The sequence below is a fragment of the Ascaphus truei genome, chromosome 4 (genome assembly GCF_040206685.1).
Source record: "Ascaphus truei isolate aAscTru1 chromosome 4, aAscTru1.hap1, whole genome shotgun sequence".
Lineage (NCBI taxonomy): Eukaryota > Metazoa > Chordata > Amphibia > Anura > Ascaphidae > Ascaphus > Ascaphus truei.
In genome coordinates, this window is record NC_134486.1 from 347,552,014 (window position 1) to 347,577,203 (window position 25,190).

General features: G+C 38.8%; 1 protein-coding gene across 1 annotated transcript in view; it reads left to right on the top strand.

The window, feature by feature from the left end:
• CSMD1 (CUB and Sushi multiple domains 1) overlaps positions 1 to 21,348 on the top strand; it is a 2,556,145-nt gene extending 2,534,797 nt beyond the window's left edge. The window contains exons 68-70 of the mRNA XM_075598211.1: positions 2,081 to 2,168; positions 15,876 to 16,005; positions 20,252 to 21,348. Coding sequence (XP_075454326.1) covers positions 2,081 to 2,168; positions 15,876 to 16,005; positions 20,252 to 20,411 — 378 coding nt within the window. The 3' untranslated portion in view covers positions 20,412 to 21,348. The remainder of the gene's footprint in view (positions 1 to 2,080; positions 2,169 to 15,875; positions 16,006 to 20,251) is intronic.
• The last annotated feature ends 3,842 nt before the right edge of the window (positions 21,349 to 25,190 follow it).

Consider the following 25,190-nt stretch of genomic DNA (forward strand, 5'->3'; position numbering starts at 1 on the left):
GCACCCCATTGTCCCAGCTACAACAGGATGTACCACCCTCTGCTGTCATTCAAGTGCTGTGCCAAAGGTGAAGGGGAAATACCAACTACAATACAATACAATACCCATACCAACTACTGGCAAGCCTGTTCATATCAGGGTTTACCGCCAGCCCTCGGGCAGAATAGTAGCCAGGGGGTACCCCGCTACACTTATAAGATTGTGTCAACTGCATACATGTGTATTGAAGCTCCCTTACAAGCTGTAGGAAGATCATTGATGAACACTGAAAAGAGTAGGAGCCCCAGAACAGAGCCTTGCTGGACACCACAGGAGATATTCAAGGGGTTGGAGTTAGAGCCTGAGATAGAAACATGTTGGGATCTACCTGATAGGTAGGAATGAAACCAGTTTAAAGTATGCTTCCCTATTCCAGAGCAGTGGAGTTTGTTAAACAAGATAACATGATCAACAGCATCAAAAGCCTTTGCAAAATCTAGGAATATTACACCAGTTAGTTGTCCCAGTTCCATTCCACACTGGATTTCATTGTAAACTTTTAGCAGGGCAGTTACCATGAAGTGCTTGGGGTGAAAGACAGATTGGAATTGGCTCAGGAAATTTGTCTTGGTATTGCAATCACTTAATTGGGAGTGAACACATTTTCCATGACTTTGGATAGTATTGGGAGAAGAGAGATTGACCTGTAGTTTGAGACAGTGTTTTTGTCCCCACTTTTGAAGGTTGGCACAACTCTGGCAGCTTTTTGGTTCTTAGGGATATGGCCTGCAGACAGAATAGAGTTGATTATGGAAGCAATTGGTTTGGCAATGGCTGGAACTTAAATTGCAGTAAGTCAGGTTCACATTGGCTGCTTAGTTTTAATTTGAGGAGCGCTTGTGTAATCTCCTTTTTGGATACTGGGGCAAATTGAAAATTGTGAGAAGTGTTGGGAGAGGGTGGGGCTATAGGGGTACTCTCAGAATGAGGTTCATGTTTGTGGTTTGGGTTGCATTTCGCTAGTAAGCTAGTAGTACACCCAACAAAGTAATCATTGAATGCATTGTAAGAAGGCAATACAAGCAAATAAGATCAAGGGCAAGTGTCACACCACCTGGAGCGGATGCAGGTCAACCATAAGAAGAAGGAGGACCTGGAAGAGGTGCACATGAGGGTGAAGATTGCAATAGTGAAGAAATAAGAGACTACTGTATGAACAGCTTGTGGAAGCAGTGTAAGAAGAGCCAAACTATATCATTGCCTGAAATGGGGCAGGTTTCAAGTGACAAGAATGCCAAAGGTCAAAAAGAAAAAGATTCCCTGCTCATGTCCTACTTTAATACGTCTACTAGCTTCCCATCAAGTTTTAGATCACCTACAAAGTTTGCCTCCTTATTTTCAAGTCTCTCCACTCATCAGATACTCCCTACATATCAGTTTTGATATCTCATGATGTCCCTGCTAAGCTCTGATGCTCTGTTTATAACTGTCACCTTTCCACTTCTTTCATCTCTGCTTTCTGTCACTCTAAACCTTTTTGCGTCACTGTCTTTTACCTGTGGAACTTCCTCAGTATACGCAAAGCACCTTCTCTCCCCAGTTTTATATCAAACATAAAAACTTACCTATTAAATTAATCAATTGATGAAGCCTAGATAATGGCTACTGCCCACACCCACAGTCACAACTACCATTCATCGTGGCCAAGTACTGCCATCTACTGTACTTAATCCCTTTACTTGCTGTCTTTGTAAATCTCCAAACATACCACTTGGATTGTAAAATATCCGGGGCTTGGATTAAATTTTATATGGTCCGATTGTGTTCATTGCACTTAATGTATTCCCTTTGTTGCTTTGTCACTCTTGTAAAGCAATAATTACTTTACACTGTGGGTGCAATATAAATAAAGATAAACTAACATTAAAATCCATTGACCCTTAGTCTTAAAATCAGCGTACTGTAAATATCTTTGCAATCATAAATATAATATTCCAAATTCTGTTTCATAGTTTCCATTTGTTTTTACTATTTTTGAGCAATGCTTTTTGAAAAATATTTCTAGATGATAAAAAAATTTTTGTTTGTTTGTGTAATATAGGTATCATCTGGAAAAGAAAGGGGTGCTTTTTCCTACCAAGGTGATATGCAATCAAAGGATTTTGGCAAGTTTATGTTTCAAAGACAAAGTAAGAATAACTTTATTTTTTTATCCTGGGCTCTGTTCAGGGGAAACTGAACTTATGGACAGTATATCAAATACTGAGTGCTGTGAACAGTAGTACAGTATTTGTGTGTTGTTCAAATGCAAAACCGTGTCATCCCTTTTATCCATGTTATTCCTATCCATGCTTATACAAATGCACCAGATTACATCTTTACCATCTTCATAACATCCACATTTAGAAAGGGCAAATGATAGATTGGTAAAGAATATAAAACCTTATTTGTGTTACTATTTCCCTTTAAAAAGTTAAGGCCCTAAAAATTAAAGAAATAAATAACTTTTTGTGTATTTTAAGAGCTTTGGTCTGCTTCTGAGTACCTCAAAATTCTAAGAATTCTATAACACAGATGCTGTCATCTATGGAATTGAATTGTGTTTGTAATTAAAACTATATGTCACCTGTTAGATATAATGTGAATACCTCTTCTCCATTCTGGGAAAAAGTTATGTTCAACTCACATATTCAGAGCATATTGAAAATGAATCAATATTGAGTTAGTCTGTAAAATGCATTTATTATACTTAGGGATGAAGTACTTTTATAATGTATTGTGCACTCTAATCAGTTGACAGTATGTCTAATGTTATGTCATTGGCATTGTAGTCTTTTCTTCCAGGTTATAGTCTAACAAAGATTGTTTTTATTATTTATTTATAACAACTTTTATAGTGTGCCCTTATACAGGGCCCTGTACTTTAGTTAGTAAAACAAAGGTGTAGTTACATAGATTTGATTGTAGAGTCATTTTTAAAAGTCATTGTGGTGTGTAGGGATGGGTATATTATGGTTGGGATGGGTTAGGTGCATTGAGAACTTGCTTGGTTAGTGGGTAGGGCTTGGAGCCAGGTTTCTGGATTTAGGCTTGTCAGTAGCATGGTAGGGACAGTGGAGGCAATTGCATCAGTGAGGTGGGTGACTTTGACGGGTTTTGGAGAGACTTCAGGAAGATTTAGGAAGGGATGAGGGTAGGTGATATCTTTGATGTTGGGGAGGTTGGGTTGAGGGAGGGGATGGGATAGGAGTTTAATGGGGGATCATGGAATGTGATGGAGAAGAGATGAGTTTTGACTTGACTTCTGTAGATAGTTAGGGAGGGGACAGATTAAATATGGTGGGGGAGCTTGTTTCTGTGGAGGCAAATGATTGGAATCAAGAGAAATCACAGGGGGCTGGGAGTGGCATGAGTGTTGTGCCATTCAGGGAACAAAGAGGATGTGAAGGGGAATAGCGAGAGATGAGTGCTGAAAGATAAGGAGGGACAATACCATGGAGAGATTTGTAGACCAGGGTGACGAATTTGAAGAGGGAACGCTTGGATTGGTATCCAATGGAATTGGGAGAGGAGATGGGTGGTGTGGGCAGAACAGGGGAGATTGAGAAGTGTACATTTTTGAAGATGCAGCATTTTTGATTTGTCAGAGGGGTATGAAGGAGTAGCGGGCGAGACAGAGGAAAGGGAGTTACAGTATTCAAGACAGGTGAAGATGAGGGACTGGATGAGATGTTTGGCTGAGGAGAGCGAAATGAGTGGACACATATTTTTTTAATGTTGTATAGGTGTTAGCAACAGGTGCTAGTTATGGAGGTAATGTCTTGGGCGAAGAGGAGGGAAGGGTCAAAGTTGACTGCAAGGTTGCGAGCAGAAGGGGCGGGGGGTAAAAGATGTGGTGGCGATTGTGGAGAAGGAAGAAGGAAAGTAGTGGACTTCAGTCTTAGCTGGGTTAATTTATAGGAAGTGGGAGGAAATCCAGGTAGAAATGGCAGAAAGGCAGGCAGAGATACAGGCGGAAAGTTCAGAAGAGAATAGTAGTAAGGAGAAATAGATTTGGATGTCATCTTCCCAAAAAAATGGACCTTGAGGCACAAGAGGGGGGCAGTGTAGAGGTAAAAAAGAGGAGAGGACCAAGGATGGAGCCTTGATAGATGCATAGAAATAATGAAAATGTATAATTTCTGGTCCCATAGTAATTATATTGAGTGCCGCTCTGATAGAATTGAAAGATCAATTGGGCGTATCTGGTAAGCTGCGACATAAGATACCTTCCAGTGCCAAAAAACAGTGCTGGAAGGTGTCTTATGAAAAGCACTGTTTAGTAAATATATATAAAACCAGTATTAACATCTGATAATATTACAGTAACTTTCTCTTTTTTAATTGATCAAATATTTTGTTAATTGTTTGTTATAATTGAGCCAGTAGCAGTTAACTCTCTACTTTTGTGACTATTTCCTTCTCAGACCTGAAACCTTCCCTATTTTATAATAAACCTCCTATATTTAATACTTGTGTGACAGCTTGCTTTATAAATATTTAGAACACAAAATTGTGTTCTATTCTGCTCTCCTATTAATGTAATTAATAAATCATGGTGCAATAGAGGTAAATAGCATATATTAAGAAATTGATCAGAAAGATCAAGTAAAGATCCTCCAAAGATGCACTCTATGATAATAGTATACTGATATGTGACTTATTTAGCCAGCTAATGTTCTCTCTAGAGTAGGGTCCGTTTTAAAATCACAAAACAATAACATTTTATTACATCCAAAAAATTGTGTGACATTGTGAAAAAATTATATATAAAAATCTTAAAATCCCCGTAACGGAGCAGTAGAAATACTCTTTGGTATATAGATATTTTTACCATATAGGTTTTAGCTCAATTTCTACTTCAACATCCAAATAGGTAATACATCCAATTGTATATAATTTGTTAACTGTTTGTGACACTAGGTATATGACTCCTTGTCTATAGTTATTAGTCCATATAATTAGACCATAAATATTCAATTTTGACACAAATAGACTATTTTCACAGTCACAATATGTTAACACTTCAAATAGTGTCTTGCTTGTGTGTCTGAATATATAGTGTGTATAAAGACATATATAGTACCCAGTGTCTTGGCAGATTATATACAGATTCTGCCGCAATACAGTAGGTCAAGATAGTAAATCAAATACATATAAGCCTTATAGCAATAATTAGCGTCTCCCATATAAAGATTCTTGCCTATAAGTGATATAACGTTGTTTTCATAGATGGATATTCATCTGTAGCTCTTAATATATTCAGAGCACATTTAATCACAGTAGGGCATCCACATTAATATTGTGTTGTAATTCCACAGTAAGAAATTGTGATTCTGACTCGGCGGGTCAGAATAAACCGTGGCTGCTTAGAGAGATTAAAGCTGCAGTTCAGTCTTTTTTTTTTTTTTTTTTTACTTCAATAGTTTTATGTGTGCAATCTCTAATTACCTAAAGAACTGTATAGCTGCAGGTCAATTCGTTCTCCATGTATTGATATGTCTAAATTTGGTGACATAATTAGTGAAGGGATCTGTTTATATTCTGCTTGTCTGTCAGTGGAAGCTCATGAATATTCATGAGCAATCCTGCATTGACGTGTGCTAGAGGGAGGGCAGGGCTGACAAAGGGGTGTGCCAGGGCTTGTGATAGGACATGAAGGGGCAGTGCCTTAGCAAATGGCTGTTAAAATAGAATACAAGAAAATTTGTCTTTAAAAGTTTTTTTTTTTAAAACAGAAAATGCTAAAAGTATTTTTTCTTACTACAGAACTGATTTATTAAAAAAAACACACATGCAGGATATTGACTGAACTGCAGCTTTAAGAGAGAACAAGTGACTAATACACTGCATAAGCAGCCACGGTTTATTCTGACCCGCCAAGCCAGAATCACAATTTCGCTTAGACGACTCTGCCGCTTCTCTCCCGGAAATCCACAGGTCACTTTCTCCATCCCTCTTCAACTACGCTGTCGCTTCTCTCCCGGAAATCCACCAGCCACCTCCTCCATCCCTCTTATACGACGCTGCTGCTTCTCTCCAGGGAACCCCCATCTCATCCTCCATAGCACCCATCCACCCAGATGTCCACACCACCCCATGCACAAGATCCAGCTCGTTAGACCACATGCTGAATGGGTTAAGTGTCGATATCCCCAGGAACTCTACTATGCTGGTAAAGATAGATCTTCTTTTAGAGACCATGCTAAATATGGATCAACGGATGGAGAAGATGGATCAACGGATGGAGAAGATGGATCAACGGATGGAGAAGATAGAGACTGACATAGCGGGGATATATAATTTGCTCAGAGTTCATGCCCCTGTATCTCCGACGACGGAGCAGGAGGGTGGCATGGATGGGATGAATGGGACCTTGTACCTTCCATCACCAAGCGCAACCCTTCCACCAGAAGAATATGTGTACATGTATGGTGTTGACGAGGATGACATGACAACCCCGTCAAGACCACGCCAGGAGACAACACGGCGACCAAGACAGGAGGAAAGCATCCTTCCAGACAACTTACCCTCGTCCGCCGCCACAAGCACACCCGCTCCCAGAAGAACACCCGCTCCCAGAATCCAACCCACATACACTTGCATTGAGACGGTGCCCGACATCATCCTGCACGAGCTGCCCCAGCCACTCAGGGAGAAGTATAGGTTAACAAGTGGTGGTATACCCCAGAAGTATGCCATGTTAATTTTCAAGCACCACATGTCCTACTTGGTGTACTGCGGGTGGGCCAACAATGTAAACTCTGAAGGAAATCGCGACAAAAGGGCTCTTCCTGAAAATTTACGAAAGACTACGGTGGAGGAATTGCAGCGCTATTTTTCAATTACTGATCCATTAATGAAAATAGTGAGAGACTCCATTAATGGCATTTTGCGTCATACAAGGCATCGGCCCTGGAAGGACAATCTGGTGGGTATCGAATTCGCGTGACTGTTCAAATGTTGTTTAATTTTTGACTTGTTGCTTGTTTTAAATTGTATTAATAAAGAAATGTTTTTACTTACACAAGACCTGCACAACTCCAGTCCTCGAGGGCCGCAAACAGGGATGGTTTTCAGCCTGAAAGCCGGGCCTTTTTGCGGCCCTCGAGGACTGGAGTTGTGCAGGCCTGACTTACTGTATTCATAAATTGTATTCTTAACAACTTTATTGTATTCATAAATGTTTTTACTAACACCATACTGTACACCTGTGCTGTAAATGTTTTGACTTTCTGTACTTCAATAAAGGAAATGTTGCATGTTTTAAATTGTATTAATAAAGAAATGTTTTTACTTACACAAGACCTGCACAACTCCAGTCCTCGAGGGCTGCAAACAGGCCCGGTTTTCAGGATATCCTGAAAGCCAGGCCTGTTTGCGGCCCTCGAGGACTGGAGTTGTGCAGGCCTGACTTACTGTATTCATAAATTGTATTCTTAACAACTTTATTGTATTCATAAAGAAATGTTTTTACTTACACCATACTGTACACCTGTGCTGTAAATGTTTTGACTTTCTGTACTTCAATAAAGGAAATGTTGCATGTTTTAAATTGTATTAATAAAGAAATGTTTTTACTTACACAAGATACTGTACATACATGTTTTTACAAGCAGTACACCATATACCTGTAAATGTTTTTAATTGCTGTATACTTTAAATGTTTTTAAATTGTTTTTTTAAATAAATGTTTTTACTTACTCCATAAATGTTTTTGTACTTACTCCACCAATAAAAGAAAACGTTGATTTGTTTTAAATTGTTGCATTGTCTCCTTTTATAACAAAATACAGAGTTTCTAGAACGTACAGTACTGTCCAGGCATACTATACAGTACTGTACTGTGTACTGTACTGTATACTGTAGGCATGCGCAGTACATCACAAGAGTATTAAAACAATACATGCTGTACAGCTATAGAATATAGCTATAGAATATACATATGTACTGGAATACATGTAGAATAAATGCATACTTTTTATTTTTCGGGTTTATTATACAGTATGTATATAAAAAAAAAGTATTGTATACTGTCTGAAAACAACTGCATACTGTTTCAGGTTTTCTATGAAGCTCTCAGTTATTCTATCCTAATCAATAACAACGGCCACTAAACTGTTGACTCCGGTACGTGGTTTTTTAAATCCGATTCAGCAATATGCAGGCATCGTTACACAAAGCGATATTATCCATCGAAATCCCTCCATTTGCCGTTTTCCGCATGAGATGACAAAGTTTTCTTTTCTGAGGAAAAATAAAAGTTTTACTGTAATGATCAGTCAGTCCCCTAAAGAAGTTCCCACAGTCAGTCCCACCAATAATTTTATGAGGGCCTGAGTCAGAGTTTTAGCAGTCGAGCAACAGAGGAAAGGGCGTATCTATATAATATTGTGGAGGAAAAAGCAACAGGTTTTAGATACGTTTTGAATATGAGAGGTGTATGTGAGAGAGGAGTCGAGTGTGATCCTTAGGCAGTGTGCTTGGGCTACTGGGTGAATGATAGTACTTCCAACAGTAATGTGGAAGAAGGTAGTATGGCCAGGTTTGGGAGGAAGTATGAGGAGTTCTGTTTTTGCCATGTTAAGTTTAAGTCGACGGAGGGCCATCCAAGATGATATCGCAGAGAGACATTCAGAAACTTTGGTCTGTACAGCAGGAGTAAGGTCAGGGGTTGAAAACTAAATTTTTGTGTCGTCAGCATGGAGGTGATATTTTAACCTAAGAGACGTGATTAGATCACCTAGAGAAAGCGTGTACAAAGAAAAGAGAAGAGGTCCCAAGACAGATCCCTGGGGTACCGCCACAGAGAGATCGATAGAGGAGGATGAGGTGTTAGCAGAAGGAACACTGAAAATATGATGGGAGATGTAAGAGGAGATCCAGGATAGAGCTTTGTTATGAATACCAAGAGTAAGGAGAATGTGAAGGAGCAGAGGGTGGTCAACTGTGTCAAATTCTGCAGAGAGGTTAAGTAATATGAGCAGAGTGTAATGACCTCTGCAGCATGGAGGTCATTAGTTATTTTAATGAGGGCTGTTTCAGTCGAGTGAGCAGTGCGGAAGCCAGATTGTAGAGGGTCTAGGAGAGAATATGTGGTGAGAAAGTGGAGCAAGCGAGAGAATACAAGACGATCAAGGAGTTTAGAGGCAGAAGGGATACAGGTCGATAGTTAGAAAGACAGGTAGGGTCAAGCATGCTGTTCTTGAGTAACAGTATAACTGTTGCATGTTTGAAGGAGGAGGGAAAGGTACCAGAATAGAGGGAGGAGTTAAAAATGTGTGTAAGCGTAGGGATTATAGTAGAGCAAGAGGTTTTAGGAGATAGGCGGGGAATGGATAAAGAGGGGAAGTGGTAGAGGGAGAAGAGGAGATCAGCAGTGACACATCCTCCTCTGAGACAGCAGAAAAAGAGTCAAGGAAGGCAGGAGGAGAATTAGGAAGTGATGTAGGACGGGAGGAGGAAACCGAGGGGATGTTCTGACGTATGGATTCCACCTTTTCCTTAAAATACTCAGCAAAGTCCTGAGGGTTGGCGTGGGTTAGACTTATGCGTGTTGATTAGTGAAGAAAAGTAGGTTTGTTTAGCCTGAGAGAGGGCAGAGTTGAAATAGGATAGCATAAATTTGTAGTGAAGGAAATCTGCGAGAGTGTGAGATTTCCTCCAGAGGAACGAGTGCAGGAACGCCGCATGCGTGTGTGGGAATTTACCCAGGGTCTGGTGTTAGAAAGGCGAGGATGGCAGAGAGAAAGTGGGTCCTGTAGATCGAGAGAGGAGGATAAGGCAGAGTTGTAGTTCCTGACCAGGTTGTCAGAGTCTGTAGCAGAACTGAGACGGGAGAGGGAGGAGTGTAAAGTGAAATCAAAGGCTGGGCTAGGTTAATAGAGTTCAGGCTTCTGCAGAGTAGATGGGGATGGAGAAGGGGAGAAGCAAGAGAGAGAAAATGAGATGAGGTGATGATCAGAGACAGGAAAGGGGGAAAGGGGGAAAGGGGGAAAGGGAGAAATCAGAGACAGTAAAGTTTTTAGTGAAAACAAGGTCTAGGTAGTGGCCTTCTTTGTGGGTGCTGGCTGCAGTCCACTGTTAAAGGCCAAAAGAAGAGGTTAGAGAGAGAATGTGGGAAGCCCAATGGAGAGAGGGGTCATCAATGTAGCAGTTGAAGTCCCCAAGGAGAAGAACAGAAGAGTCTGAGGAGAGAAGGAAAGAGTGCCAGGATTCAAAGTGAGAGAAAAAGGCAGAAGGGGGATGAGTAGAGGTAGGTGGGCGATAGATGACCACCATGTGGACAGGGAGAGGAGAGAAGATCTGAACAGCCTGAGCCTCAAAGGAGGGAAAATCAAGAGAGGGAGGAGTCCTACCATCAGGTCATGGAGTGTGGGAGAAAGAAAGGCCACCATACAAGAGGGTAGCTTCCAGCACAGAGTCAGACTGAGTGAGCCAGGTCTCAGTTATAGCAAATAGGAGCAGAGAGTGAGAGAGAAAGGAGTCATGCACAGAGAGGAAATTGTTAGAAAGGGATCAAGAGTTCCAAAGGGCACAGGAGAAAGGAGGGAGGTTGGAAGGGGATGGGTAAGAGGTTGGAGGGGTTGACACCAGAAGGAGTAGAAGTCTCATTTGACAGGCGAGGATGAGAGCATGTAGAAATAAGGCAGGGACCAGGATTGGGAGAGATATTCCCTGAAGAAAGGAGGAGAAGCATGGATAGAAAGAGAATTTGTAAGGATGATTTGTAGGGGTGTGTTTTTAAAAACAAAAGTAACTCTCTTGCATGGAAAACATATGAGAATAAAAACAAAAATGTGTTAACAGTAATGGGTTAACATTATCAGAAAGAGATGGAACGGTGGTCTATTATCATTACTTTAACGTGAATCCACACAATCCATAAACATACTGGATATACATAGGGATATCTATCTGAAACTAGAGTAGGTATAATTACTAATACATGTAGCGTAGCAACACTAGAAAATGACTAGTTTAAAAAGCCCTAAGCAGAATTTTATATAAAACCCACAAGCTAGCAGTGATCTTCTTCGTATAGTTTGTGGTTCCATAGTAGTGGAGGATACATATTGTATATGGAGCAAAGAAAAATCACGTTAATAATATCACATAGACTAAACATGACATATTAGCCTTACACAGTCAGAAGTGCAGAGCAACAGATCTGATGCAACAGAGTCAAAGGAGATCCCTAAGGAGCACATGTCTATATGCCTATCCATGCCGTAGCCTCCACACCTTTATCCCCAGGGATTGCCTCCCAAACTTTGTCCCCAGGTGTTCCATTAAAATGTTGATTATTCTTCCTTCCCCTTGGTTTCCCCCCTGCCCCTAAGAGATTTTTCACTAGTGGCATGCATCCTCCTTCAAGACACTTATCAAAATATTTGTTGATTATTGTTATATGCCAGTACTGCGTGCCCTCCCCTCTTTCTCACAAGGCAAGAACTTGCCTGCCACACCATGCCACTTTCTCTTATATGAGAATCTTGTGTTGGTCTCCACCCTACACATTTTATGTTAGTTAGCAAAGCCACAGTCCCTAACTCAACCAATCATTATGATGGAAGATCAGACGACTTATACAGTGGTCACAGCACAAGGCAGAGTAAAGGGTTAAATAAACAGGGGGTTATTCTTGCAAAATCAAACAAGGAACATCACAAGCATAAACACAGTTAAAACACAAAACAAGCAGTATAACACACTTAATTACCAGTTAGACACTTAAAGGGTTAACAAGAGTGTCATAAATCTCTAAGTGCTGGACACTACATAACCCAGGTTGTCTCCCATATCAAGCCTTTTCTATGGCTACAAAGTTTTTGAATCACCACCGGCTCATATTTCCAGGCAGCCTCCAATCACTGAGACTATCTATGAGCATCTGTGGAACCCTGCAATGGCCAAGCAGGTTTCCCCCTCGCATTTGAATGCATGGAATAATGGAGCTCAGGCAATTAGAGCATCGCTGGAATGATGAACGGTCCAAACAAAGTCGAGGGTGGCGTGGCTACAGGACTGACCATTTGCCGATCGTGACATCAGTTCCAGACATCAAGAAGATATGGATCGGGAAAGAAGAAAAGCGCCTATGGCGGCAATTTCCAGTCAAGATGATCAAGTGGAAGTTCCACAAGGGAAGATTAGATGGTGCTGATTTGGTGTCGAACAAAACTTCTCCACCTTTGTTCTTATGCAATCCCAGCAGGGGTCCTAATCCAACACTCCCTGGGCACTGTCCTTTTTTTCCACCCTCCCAAGTCCTGGAAAACTTCCCAGAAATGGGGGCCTATGTGCCTGGGAATCTCCTCCCCCCCCCAGCCATGGACTAAATGATGTCCCATGGGGGGGGTATGGCTCTGAGGGTGAAAGTGGTCCCTGACCATGACCCTTTAGTCCAGCAATAACCCAGATGAGAACGGACAGCAGGACGGTCATAAAATGAGGTGGTCACAGCACCAAATGATTAACAATGCGCTGATTCCATTCAGAAGCATGAACCCCCTGCAGTGTGACCGCGGCAGACACTGCCACCAGCACTGCTGAATTTTAGCTTCCTTTGCTAGCTATGAAATCAGAATCCACCACCAACCCGCTATCCTCTTTTTCATATATTTATTACCCTCACCCTACATGTTCTATGTTAGGTTATCAAAGCCAAAGTTCCTACAGATGTAACAGACGATGTGGCACCCGCTGGTGCAATAACATGTTAGTCACATCCCTTTTTTGCATGCAAATAATTTGTTTTCAATGTGTGTCCCACTACAACTCGACTGTAGGAGCAATAACAGCTGCTACATCTATAATTTAACCATTTAATCATTTCCACTTCATACAGTACACACGCAACAAATATATTTATATGTATGCAGTGTTATGGCAATGATTAAACAATTAATTCATTATACAGTACTGTATTGATAATAAAAAAAATCCCCATGTTTAAAGATCATCCAGAAATTATAAATAATGCATTTCTGTTTAAGTATTTAACTGTTTAAGCTAAGAAAGAAACTTAAAAACAAATAAATAGCCAGATCTGTAAATAAAATGTTGGATTAAGGAAAATAACAATCACAACATATACAAATTACATTTGAACTATTGATTTCTTACATGGAAAAAATATACCAAATGAATTAAACAAACAGTAGGAAGGATGTCAAAAATCTGATTGCCATTACTGTTATCAGAAAGAATCTTTCCACCATGTGTTTTTCTGTCCTTGCTGTCAGTATGAGAAAGTCCTGACCTGTTTGGTCTTTGTATACAGTATGCAGCCCTCCATATAGCGTTGCTGGTAAGAGAACGGTTAAAGATATTCTAATGAATGCACACTTCATCAAATGTCTACATTTGTCTCACATATGTACACATTCAATAAATATTTGTAAAATGTGAGGATTAGCAACTGTTGTCTTCTGAAATATAAGAGCAATTCTTTCATAATTTCAACAATGTAATTTAAGCCATCATCTTGCTTATTATGCAATAACATCAATGAATAGAAAAAATCTCAGTCTTCAATAAATTGTCTATATTGAGGGCATTATGGTCACTTGCAAGTATGTTATAATTTAAGTTGACTAAATTTAAACTTAGTCAATCACACAAAATTAAAAAAATTAAAAATAAAATAAAAATACACGTGCACCATAGGAATACATGTAATTTGATGCAGATTGAAATAAAATAGTCAATAGCTAGTATGCATATAAAATATCATTTAGAATTCCTCAACGCTATTCACATTATTATTATTCTGAAGTTGGCACATACTGCTGCGGCACAGTTTATTCGAGCATTTGCCCGTTCTGTGCCGCAGCAGTAGCCTGGCGCGCGCCCGAGTGTGACGGGCGCACGCCGAAGCAGCGGAAGAGCGCCCTCCGATCGGGGCGCTCTCCCTACCGCTGCCGGGTCCGCCGGGTCCCCCGGAACCCCCTGCCGCTGTCCCGCGATCGCGGGACACCAGGGCTCCCTCGGGGAGCCCCTGGACACGCGTGCAGGGGGCGCACGCTCCCGATGACGCGTGACCGCGCGTCTATGACGCGCGGCACGCCGAGGGGCGGCCACTAGCAAGCCGGGAGATTTCCCGGCTTGCGGTACCGACCACACTTCAATAAAGTGTGTCGGTAGTGTATACCATTAGATTGCTGTTAAATTCTCTGTATCTTTCTGCTTTCCATTACATTTTGTGAAGAGACTAACAATAATAATTTGATTACAGCTTTCTGTACAAAGTATGATACACAAAAGAAAAGAGAAAACAACACCACACTTGAGTAATCTTAAATATATACAACTACTGCTATTCAGCTATAAGTTTTCTCTTCTGTGATCAGTATTTCTTAATATAGTTCAGGGTCGTTTACACATCATTATACCGTAACTATAACTACAGTATTAATTTCATCATTAACATCGAGTTCAGAACAAGTGATGTACAATAATTATTGAAGCTGCCTCTGCCCCCACAGTTCTTATTTTGCATTTATGTATTATTTAATCAACGACTGTGTGTTTCAGGTACATGTCTGGTTCATCCTGTGTCATTTTCTTGGTGCAATTTTACATTGGTGTAGGGAAATTGGCTCAAGATTACATATTAGAAAGAAATGTATTGGTCGATTTTCTTTTGAAACCCCCTCCTCATACTGTAAGTGACAGCCCTACATTTTTAATCGGTAGAAGAAATAGGAACCTGGATTATAACATTTGTACTATTTTATTGTAGGGTTGCTTAGTTCCCCTGGATTTCATGAGGATAATGCTACTGCAATTCCAATGTGCCATAAGCAGATCTCAATTACGTGGCAAAAATCATACCAATACACAGGGGTTGGGGGAGGGGAGAGATTAAATAACCGGAAATACTGGATATTATTTAGAGATTCTGCATTTGATTTGAATGCCAGTTAAAGCGGTAACCTATACTGGAAATGAGTGAATCCCGATAACCCATACCAGAAGTTAGTTAATTCCCATAACTCATACCACAGTTTAGTGAATCCCGATAACCCATACCAGAGGTTAGTGAATCCCGATAACCCATACCAGAGGTTAGTGAATCCCGATAACCCATACCAGAGGTTAGTGAATTCCGATAACCAAAACCAGAGGTTAGTTAATTCCCATAACCCATACCAGAGTTTAGTAAATGCCGGAGAGCGTTTCATACAAAGGCACAGTGACTACAAGAAACTAATTGAAAGCAGTCTTTCCAATCTCCAGTCAATCAGGAATTAAATCCAACCAATTACATACAGTACTGTAACTCTAAAACTATTAATGCCACAAAATAAACACTGAAACTTTTTCTACAAACTGTAAGATTAAATAAAATAAAAATAAAAAACAGAAAATCTAATTGACGTACATAAATTGGACGATTATTGGTCTTTTATATTTACCATTTTTGTGACCTTTAGATTATGAGATTGCTTTTATGAAAATAAATCACGCTAAACCTCACTGTATGCATAAATACTGGTTTAAAACAACATCTCTGCAGTTCACAAATCAGGTGAAATATTCACACAAAAATAAATTAAAAGTCAATTTGCAGATCAAATAACCATGAATGCACGACCCTTTATCTCGTATGGTTACATTTTCGGGTAATTCTGGCAGCATTTTGATCAATTGAAATTTCCCCAAAATGAAAAACTATTTTGGGAAAATGTTGCAAAGTCCTTTTGAAGTCATTTGCACATCTCTAATACTGGTATAGTTGTACAATTCATATATATGTTTAAATTACTCATTATTGTACTGATGTTTGAAGTTTTGTAAAATGTCACAATTAATATAACTTTGTACTGCAACTTGTTTTTCATTTCTTGCAGGTTCCCAAAGTGTAAATGATTCTTCCAATAATTACTATGGCACAAACAGCAGTTCAGTTGCAGCTGCAATCTTGGTACCTTTTTTTGCTCTCATCCTGTCAGGGTTTGCCTTTTACCTCTACAAACACAGGTAAATAGTATGTCAAATTGTATTATCTGCTATGACTGATCACAATTTATGTTACTGTAGCTTCACTGTTATTTATCATGACTTCATTTAAACTAACCAATGTTGTGTTTATTTCTCTTTAAAACTCATATTATAAGTACTTGAGTATTACGTCATGGGGTCTGGCACATCAGGGGCCCTATGATGTAATCGCTACTTCATGCCCAAGGAGTGTTTTTTTCCTGCTTACAGTACAGCCCATCCTGTATTCCTATGGAGCGCAGGACATGATCTGCCCTTTTAGGACATGACAGGGAGGACTATTCTCCTCCTCTATTTCCTGGAAAATTGCCATCACGGCAACGTGATCACTATTGAAAGTGATCACATGACGGCACAGTGCCGGAGGGGCTAAGGCCCTCAGTTACCATGACCTCCTCTGGTTCTCAAAGGGGTAAAGGGAAATAGTGCTAAGTGGGCGCTACTTCACGGAAACTCCCATTGAATTTAATGGAAGTTTCCAAATTGTAGTGCCCTACCGGCACTGTTGCACTTTAATGAACAACGACCTTATCCAAGTTACATGTAGCAATGGAATGGCAAATGTGCTTTGATGCACTGCAATATCTTATTTTTTCTCTTTCTATACTGTATATTGATGCATAAGATACTTGTGAATAAAGTATTTGACATTTGATGCAGATTTAGAGCCAAGGAGTTTTTGCAGAGGAAATGTAAAAACAGTATTCTAACGGAGCAATTTTTCCATTACAATATATATGTATAGCTTACTTCATCCCTGGTTTTTGTTGACCCTCCCCAGTTCACAAGCTGAAACACATGGAGCATGATTCTGAAGGTACTTGATACCGTATGTTGGCATGAAGATGCAGGATCATTTTTTTTTTCTCTTGGAATCAGTTAAATTGTAAAATTGCTTTTGTAGATTGTCGCTTTATCAAAAAGTTCCTACGTCATTTGTAGTTATTCATGTTTACATGGAATATGTTCACGGTTATAGTAGTATTGATCCTGTACAATGTAACATGTTGATTTGTTGTACTGCACAGGTTGTGATACCTTTTGATGGACCAACTGATAATTACCATAATATACACATGCAGCCACCGGTATTCGACCACATCTTGGGAAAAACTTAGAGATTCCGATTAAAATCCCTGTGAGATGGATCGCAGCAGACTTAATGACCCATTGGGATTAACACAGCGGGGGTTCCTGCATTTTAATGGGACTCGCACTGTGTCAATGCTACCAGGTTCTATTTGTTTGTAAGAGACACGTAGTAAGAGAGAGACTGAATCGGTCACTCTACCTGCGTGCGTCTAACAGGCGATCACAGGGGTTTTATTTTATTTTAATATTACAGTATTGTAGCAGGAGTCTCGGAGCTGAACCGCACTGATTTCAGGTTCGGGCACCCCTTGCTTCCAGAGTTACAGACAACATTATGGGGTGCTGTATCCCGGTGGCCATGTTTAAATTCTCCCGCGTCATGGCCCACGTGATCGGGGGATTTAAACCAAGCAGAGGGATACCGGCACCCCATAATGGGGCATGTAACTCAGGAAGCAGGGGGACCCCGAACCTGAAATCAATGTGGTTCAACTCTTCTGTACCTCTGTACCAACTCTTCAGGTTCTTCTGTACCCCAAAACACACACACTCTCCCCCCTCTCTACTATACACACACACTCTCTCTCACACACCCTCTCTCTTCTATTCAAACACTCTCCCTCTTTCTTCTATATATACACACACACACACTCTCCCCCTCTCTCTTACACACACACACACACTTTAAGGAAGCTGCCAGCGAGCAGCAAAAATTCCTGCAGTGAGAGCGCGCTCGCTCTTCCCTGATCCTTCTTTTCGCTCCATGTTTCATTCTCCCACTTAACGTGACATTTACATTTTGCTTAGATTCTGGCACCCCATAATGGGGCCTTTAAGTTGGGAAGCAGGAGATCCTCAGGGCTGAAATTATAGTGGTTCAGCTCCGGAGACCCTTTGCTTCAATAAGATGTCATTAAAATAAACTTAAATCCGCACAATTGCCTGGTAGAGGTGCACGCAGAGAGAGTGACTGATTCTGTCTACTCTCAATGTGCATCTCTTACAGACTGATTCAGCCTGGTAGGATTCACACAACAGGAGGCCCATTCAGAAGCAGGGACGCTTGCTCTTTTAATCCTGATGGGCCCTTCCCCCCTGCCAAGCATGGTACTGCGGACGCTCGACTTTTGTTCTCTATATCACCAGCACAAGTGTTGCGGCAGGTTACAGATACAAGATGCTGCATCTGTATAGAGCATATCACATTATAAGTATAGGAAAATACACTCAGTAGACAGTATGATTTTAAGCAAAAACTGTCAAATTCCAACTTGGTCAAAAACTCCACATTTTTATTCTCTGACAAAACTATTTTTTACTCATGTTAGCTTTTGCTATACGTCTAAAACTGGTGCAGATATTTTGCATATTTTATGGAATAATAATTTGTTATAATGGCATAATATTTTGCACCTCCCCCTTTAAAATAATTGATTACAGTACATTGAGTTTTAGACTATTTATCATCTAGTAGAAAACATCTAATATTCATTGCACTAATATAAATCAAACTAAACTGCAACTTAAAATAAAGAAATTACATTAATACTCTAATCAAACTGCACAATTATGAGTGATCTGTATCTTTTGTCACATTGATGGATTGATCGAATAGTTTTGTAGACCTTATGTAGAGTTACATTTATTAACAGTGTTACTTTCCAGTGCATATGTCAAAGTGGGATCTTCACAAACAAGCTATTGTTATAATTATAACGAGAACATTTTACAAAGAGTCTTTTAGTAAAGGCCAAATGTACCATATTCCCTTTTCTTACACACCATAGTACAGTTATTTCATGTTCTGTATGTTCTAAAACACTTGGTGCAGAGCTGAAAAATAATCTTGCTGCATACTAAAATATAAACACACAGATACACAGCAAGCTCTAAAAAAAAAACACAAAAACTACCACATTATATTCTTATTTACCTCTATATTTAGAGGAAGAATGATCGCATTGGAAGTGTCACAATCAGCTGCATGTCAAAGAAAGAACTGCTTACTTGGCAAGTGGGGAGGGGTGTGCTTAAACCCTGGGAGGGAGGAGCCTCTCATTTCCAAAAGAGCTGAAACCAGCTGGACAAAATTAATAAACACACAGATACCTATATATCTCTTGAAAAAATGGCAAATAACAATTTTAATCAGTTAGTGTTAGGACCTACAATATTTGGTCATGCCTTGAAGTGGCTTGCAAAGGGTTTATTTAAATGACCCTTTTTTCAAGAGATTATATAGGTATTTCACTATATATTTTTGTCATATTGGATGTAGCTTTGGGCTTATTTGTTGCATACTAAAATATACACCTAACGACTGTGTATATACTTTACATGGTTAAAGTCTTCAATTTGGGGTTAATAATGGGCTCCTCGTCTTCTCATGTAATAAATAATGTCCTTACATACGCTATCTGTTATCATTAACGGTTTAAAACTGTCTCCTTCCTCATCTTCCTCATTATACTTTTCATTGGGCAGCCCCATCTTACTGTATATAGTCTAAAATCTGTAGATGGGAAATTAAAACGAAAACGTTTGCCTTTAATATAGTTGTTTGCTTTGTCATCTCTGGTCCCCTATGTCCACTTCTCATACACAATAATACATATGATGTGCTCTGAGAAAATTTTTTTATTTGGGGACAAATGAATCCCAAAGCTATATGAACACTACACATTAGTGGAATTTTTTTTATTATAGTGAGATATCAAAAAGCCAATTACTAGGTAATTATTGCTCTGGTGTCATGGAACAGGAAAACGTGTGTACAATCTCAGCAAGTACTTCCACATATTTCTGTGTATGCAAATTAGTTCTAATTGGCTCCAAGTGTGAGGTTTTGTCTGCAGAACTTAGTAGCAGATTTTAAGCATATTCAAGTAAATGAAAAAAAGTTTGAGTTATCAAATCTACCTTTCATGGGGAACAAATATTCATTTGCCATACATTTTCTCCGGTGCATTTGTTCTAAATGTAGCATTTTGGGGATTTCCTTTTATACAGTAACTTGTAAATGAATCTACCTCTACATCTCATTGTACAGAATGATAATTTTGTATTATCACAGTTATATATGTTGCCATATAATAGCATACAATATGTTTCAGCTGTTTTCTTTATTTGACAGAGCAAGACCCAAAGTACAATACAATGGATATGCTGGTCATGAAAACAGCAATGGACAAGCTTCATTTGAAAACCCTATGTATGATACAAACTTAAAACCCACTGAAGCAAAAGCTGTTAGATTTGACACAACACTAAACACAGTTTGTACAGTCGTATAGCCTTTGGTGCCCCATATGACTGATTCATAGCCATAACTCTGACGGACAAGCAGTAATTCCATTGGTGCCCTAAACCAATATCTCTACTATTTCTGACTTTGCGGTTGTAATCTTTAACACCGTCTATCAGCAAACAATACACGGAGCTGAAATACCTGGTTCAAATGAGTCTTCTAAAAATAAAATCAAGAATGTTCCTTCATTTACAATGGGATTTAAACGCCTGGCTGCAACTGCTTACAATCAAGGAACCCTAAAGAAAGACCGCCAATCATGCCAACTTGTCATTTAAATGCCTCATACCTTGAAATGTGTATGTGGTCGGATGCCTTTCATTGCAATCTTTGGGCACTTGGACAAATCTTTTGGATACTGTGAAAACTGATAGCACCACAGTATGCTTTTTTATATATCCCAACGAACGTGATTGTTTTGAAGAAATAAAAACTTACCTTTGAAGGAGAGGACAACCTTTCTTGGGTTGCACACACATTAAAATGCTTTACCATTAAATCAACGAGACCTTGTGACAGTCAGATATTTCAGACACTGTTTGTGCACTAGATGGTTTTCTAATTTTCTCATTCAGTTGATGTTTGCAAAATGTTACTGCACAATTTTTTTGCACTAGTGTGTTTGGAATGACTGAGTACCATACCATCAAAAACAGGGTTTATACTGACAGTGTTCTCATTGTTTAAATGATATTTCCACATTGCCACACCATACATTCCATAACACAAAGTTTAATTCTAGATCATAACACGCCATATTTTCTTGACATCTATGTTTCTATTCATCTTTAGGATTTACATCCTCATAAAGCAACATCTGATATCCCATCCAGAAGCAGCCGTTATTTTTTTGTAAAATATATGTATCTTTTCCTTAAAAGAAAAAACAGGGTTGTCAGTTATTAATATTTCTATAATACTACTAAACAGCAGGTGTTTGACTACTGCTGCTTTCCATGTAAAATTGTGAATAGTAATTTATTTAAAAAAAAGAAATATATGAAGTGTGGGGGTCAGAGTTCACAAAAAAGTCTTCCTGGTAGCATTTTTTGCTATTATTTATTTCATGTCATATCGCTATCTGTGATGTTGCAGTAGAGTACAATAATCCTTCATTGATTTTGCAGAACAAAATGATTTATTTTAGGATAAGGTTTTTCCTCTTTTTTTTTTAGGAATTATAATGAGAGATTTCTTAACCCGTCATTTTGATTTATAAAAATGTGCACCCTTTTATATGAAAAAAAAAAATTGCACAATGTTGATTAGCAGAATCAAAAATCAGTGCTTCTCAAATCATTTATGCAAATATTTTGGAAATGTGTCAGTATTTGCAGATATACCACAACCTTTTTGTGAAATACCGTATACACAAAAGTTGATGTTAACATGCTCTGTAAGTACAATGTTCGTAGTTGGCTGTTTTTCTCTCATGTTTGCAACATGTTTGCTATTTGGGAATATTAAGACGCTACCCAAATTGTCAGAGGTTTCAAACCATCTCTAATTATAATCTTTCTTTACACTTTTTAAAGGAAGCCTGCTCCCTTTGCTCCAAATGAATTTTACTTCTAGCAGGTTTGCTTAAGGATGTTCTAAATTAACAAAGAAATCACAGGCATCAAGTAGCATACAATTTTTTTAAATTGATTTTGATAAGAAATATTTTAGGGACACAATTAAATCTTTTAAAAGTAAAAATCTGAGGCATGCTTTTGAACAATACATACTGGTCAAGCATGTTAGTTATGCTAATGAATCTAGACAAAGAATAGAGATTAATTGTGTGAAATCATTGCAGATTTGGTTTAAAATAACATTTGACTCTTGATTAAATTTTTAGGAGTACATACAGCATTTCCAAAAGTCTAAGAAACGTACAGTATGTTTTCAGGATTTTTTTTTATTTTAAAGCACATTTCATTTTTTAGCATAATTTAAAAATCAGTTTGTAATATAAACGAATGCCTTATCTTTTACATGGCAGTCTTTATAGTGGCATAACTATAAATAACCTCTAGAGGGAGGAGTGCAAAACAGTATAGTATAGAATTGTCATTTATAAAGGGGACGGTTTATCAAGGTGTCTATCTGTGTGCACTTCATAGCATACCTAATTCTGTTTTCCATCTTTTAACAAAGAAAAGTAAATTTGAGAAATTCCTTTATCAAGTTTCTAAAATCTGAGTACAATTGCTGAACCCAAGCTGTTTCTTCCACTTCAAATAGCTATTTCAGAATCTTTAAGTAACTGGAATGAAAAAAAAAACCCTCTTTCGAAACCAATAGACAATATTTTGATACATAGATCCATCGCCTCCCCCCCCCCAAGAGGAGCCTGTGAGTTGGAAAAGATTAAATATAAGATCAGTTAAGTTCAAGGTTGTAGAGAACAGTCTGATGTTGATTTACAGTATATAAGGAGAAGAAAACCTCCAATGTAGCGCTACAAAGATCCTGACTGAGGTCACATTAGGATACAGATTGATTAATTCCTTTGGTAGAAATTGGGATTAAGCCCGTTTAATGAACTATACCTCTGGATCAGAATAATGAGTATGCTGAGACTGACACCCAGGTGGAGCCCCGCAACAAAGCTAGGAAAACAGGTGGGGTTATATAGGTCCCAGTAGCTCTAGATCCAGGTGAAAAACAATGTGCAACCTCCATAGGCAGTGAGCCAAATATTGAAGGTGAATGCAGTACTCACGGATCCATGTTGATTGAAGCAACGGATGGATTCATCTCTGCATACTGTGAGAAGAAATCCGGAACAAATGAAAACAATAACGTGGAGCACAGCGATGAGCAAAGAGAATTGGAGGCTGGATCAAAAGTAAAAAAATAAAAGTTTCTTAACATAGTGCCCGTACAAAACTGAGGGGAAACTCAGATGTGTTTCCAGCCGTAGCTGGCGCTTTATCAAAAAGATCTCTTTGATAAAGTGCCAGCTACGGCGGGAAATGCGTCAGAATTTTGCCTCAGTTTTTGTACGGGCACTGTGTGTTTATTAACTTTAATTTTTTTTACTTTTGATCCTGCTTCCAGTACTCTTTGCTCATCGCTGTGCTCTACGTACAGTCATTTTTTTCATTCGTTCCAGATGTTGATTTACAGTTTGTTACACACGTTGGAAACACACAAATCGTAGAGCACACAAGTCATATGCTGTACTTGTATATGACTAAAAGTATTGCATACTCCCTCCAATGTTTTGCCCTTTTCTTTTTACATGGCAATTTTTATCAAGATCTCAGACTTTTTTGCATTACTCAAAACTCTCTAATTATATAGACATCCTTATCTTTAGTTTTTCCGATTCATGTACCATCTCTCTATTTTTCCTGAATTAACGCCCTCCTGCTGCATGCAGTACAGTATATACACAGATTATTTTAGGCTGCCCTTTCTTATTTTGAGACCAAGCGTGCTAGTGTGTTGAGCTGATTCTGTGCTTTTTTATTTACCCATCATTGTCTTAAACAACCCATGTAAAGTCTAAATTATATTTGCCAACATACTGGAAAGGGAATTCTAATTTATGAGAAGATGAAAGTTCCACTTAATATGAAGCAGAAAACATATTTTTTCCCCTATTAATTATAGGAACAGTAACCACCCAAATCCCATAACTCCTCTCCACTCTTCATTCCAAAATATGAAGGTTCAAGGTGCATCATCAATTAAAAAACCCTTCTGCAACACATCACATTTTGCAGAGCCCACTGAGCTTTGAGGTAGCAAATTAATTATACTGTAACTCCAGTGTTAGTTGTAAAGCCCTCTCATTACTTTGAGATGATTTGGAGGACAATCAGAAAGGACATGTCTCATTTGAGTTAACACAGCCTTCTATTCTTATAATCTATTGCTAAAGTAGTTACAGTCATTACAGATGTTCCATGACTTACAGTAGGACCATCTGACATGCCTACTGTATGTTACAGTACATTGTAAAAGCATTTAATGGAATAAGGAAGGGTTACCAACTCAGATCTATCTACAATGTAAAAAAGAACTCTTCACTCCATGGTCTGTTTACGCAATTCCTAAAGATTGTTCTCATGTGCTTAAATCTGATGAATTTCCTTTATTTAATGCTAACCCTACAATAGAGTTTGAAAGTCAAACGTTTCATTACTGCATAGGATTACAAAGGATAAATATTTTTAGATACAGTATACTGTAGATTGGAATGAATGTCATTTTAATGCTGAATCCCAAATTCCAAGATTCATAGTCAAAATATAGTTAGCCTCTCTTCCTTTATTGTTGTCTTTAGGGACTAATTTCACATTTGGAAATAGCTTTTAAGACCTTCTCTCTTCTGGAACGTAAATAGTGAAGTTTGCACTTGAAGTTTAATTGTACAATATACAGATTGCCAGCAAGCTATTACAATATATAATTAATCCTGCAGTTACCACACACACACACACACACACACACACACACACACACACACACACACACACACACACACACACACACACACACACACACACACACACACACACACACACACACACACACACACACATTATTTGTTGCCAGGAATATGAGGTGTATTCCCTCCATCCTGATTTTGGAAGCTGGGCTGTCTCAGGTACCATTCATTTCAGATTTCCTCACTTTACTGTCAACATTTTTCACCTTGGTCTTTGGCCCAACTTCTCGTTTTACTCTTTAATTGCTTTTAATTGGGGAAATAATTTTGTCTATAGGTACTAGATAAAGTTCCCATGCATCACGCACAGAAATTAAA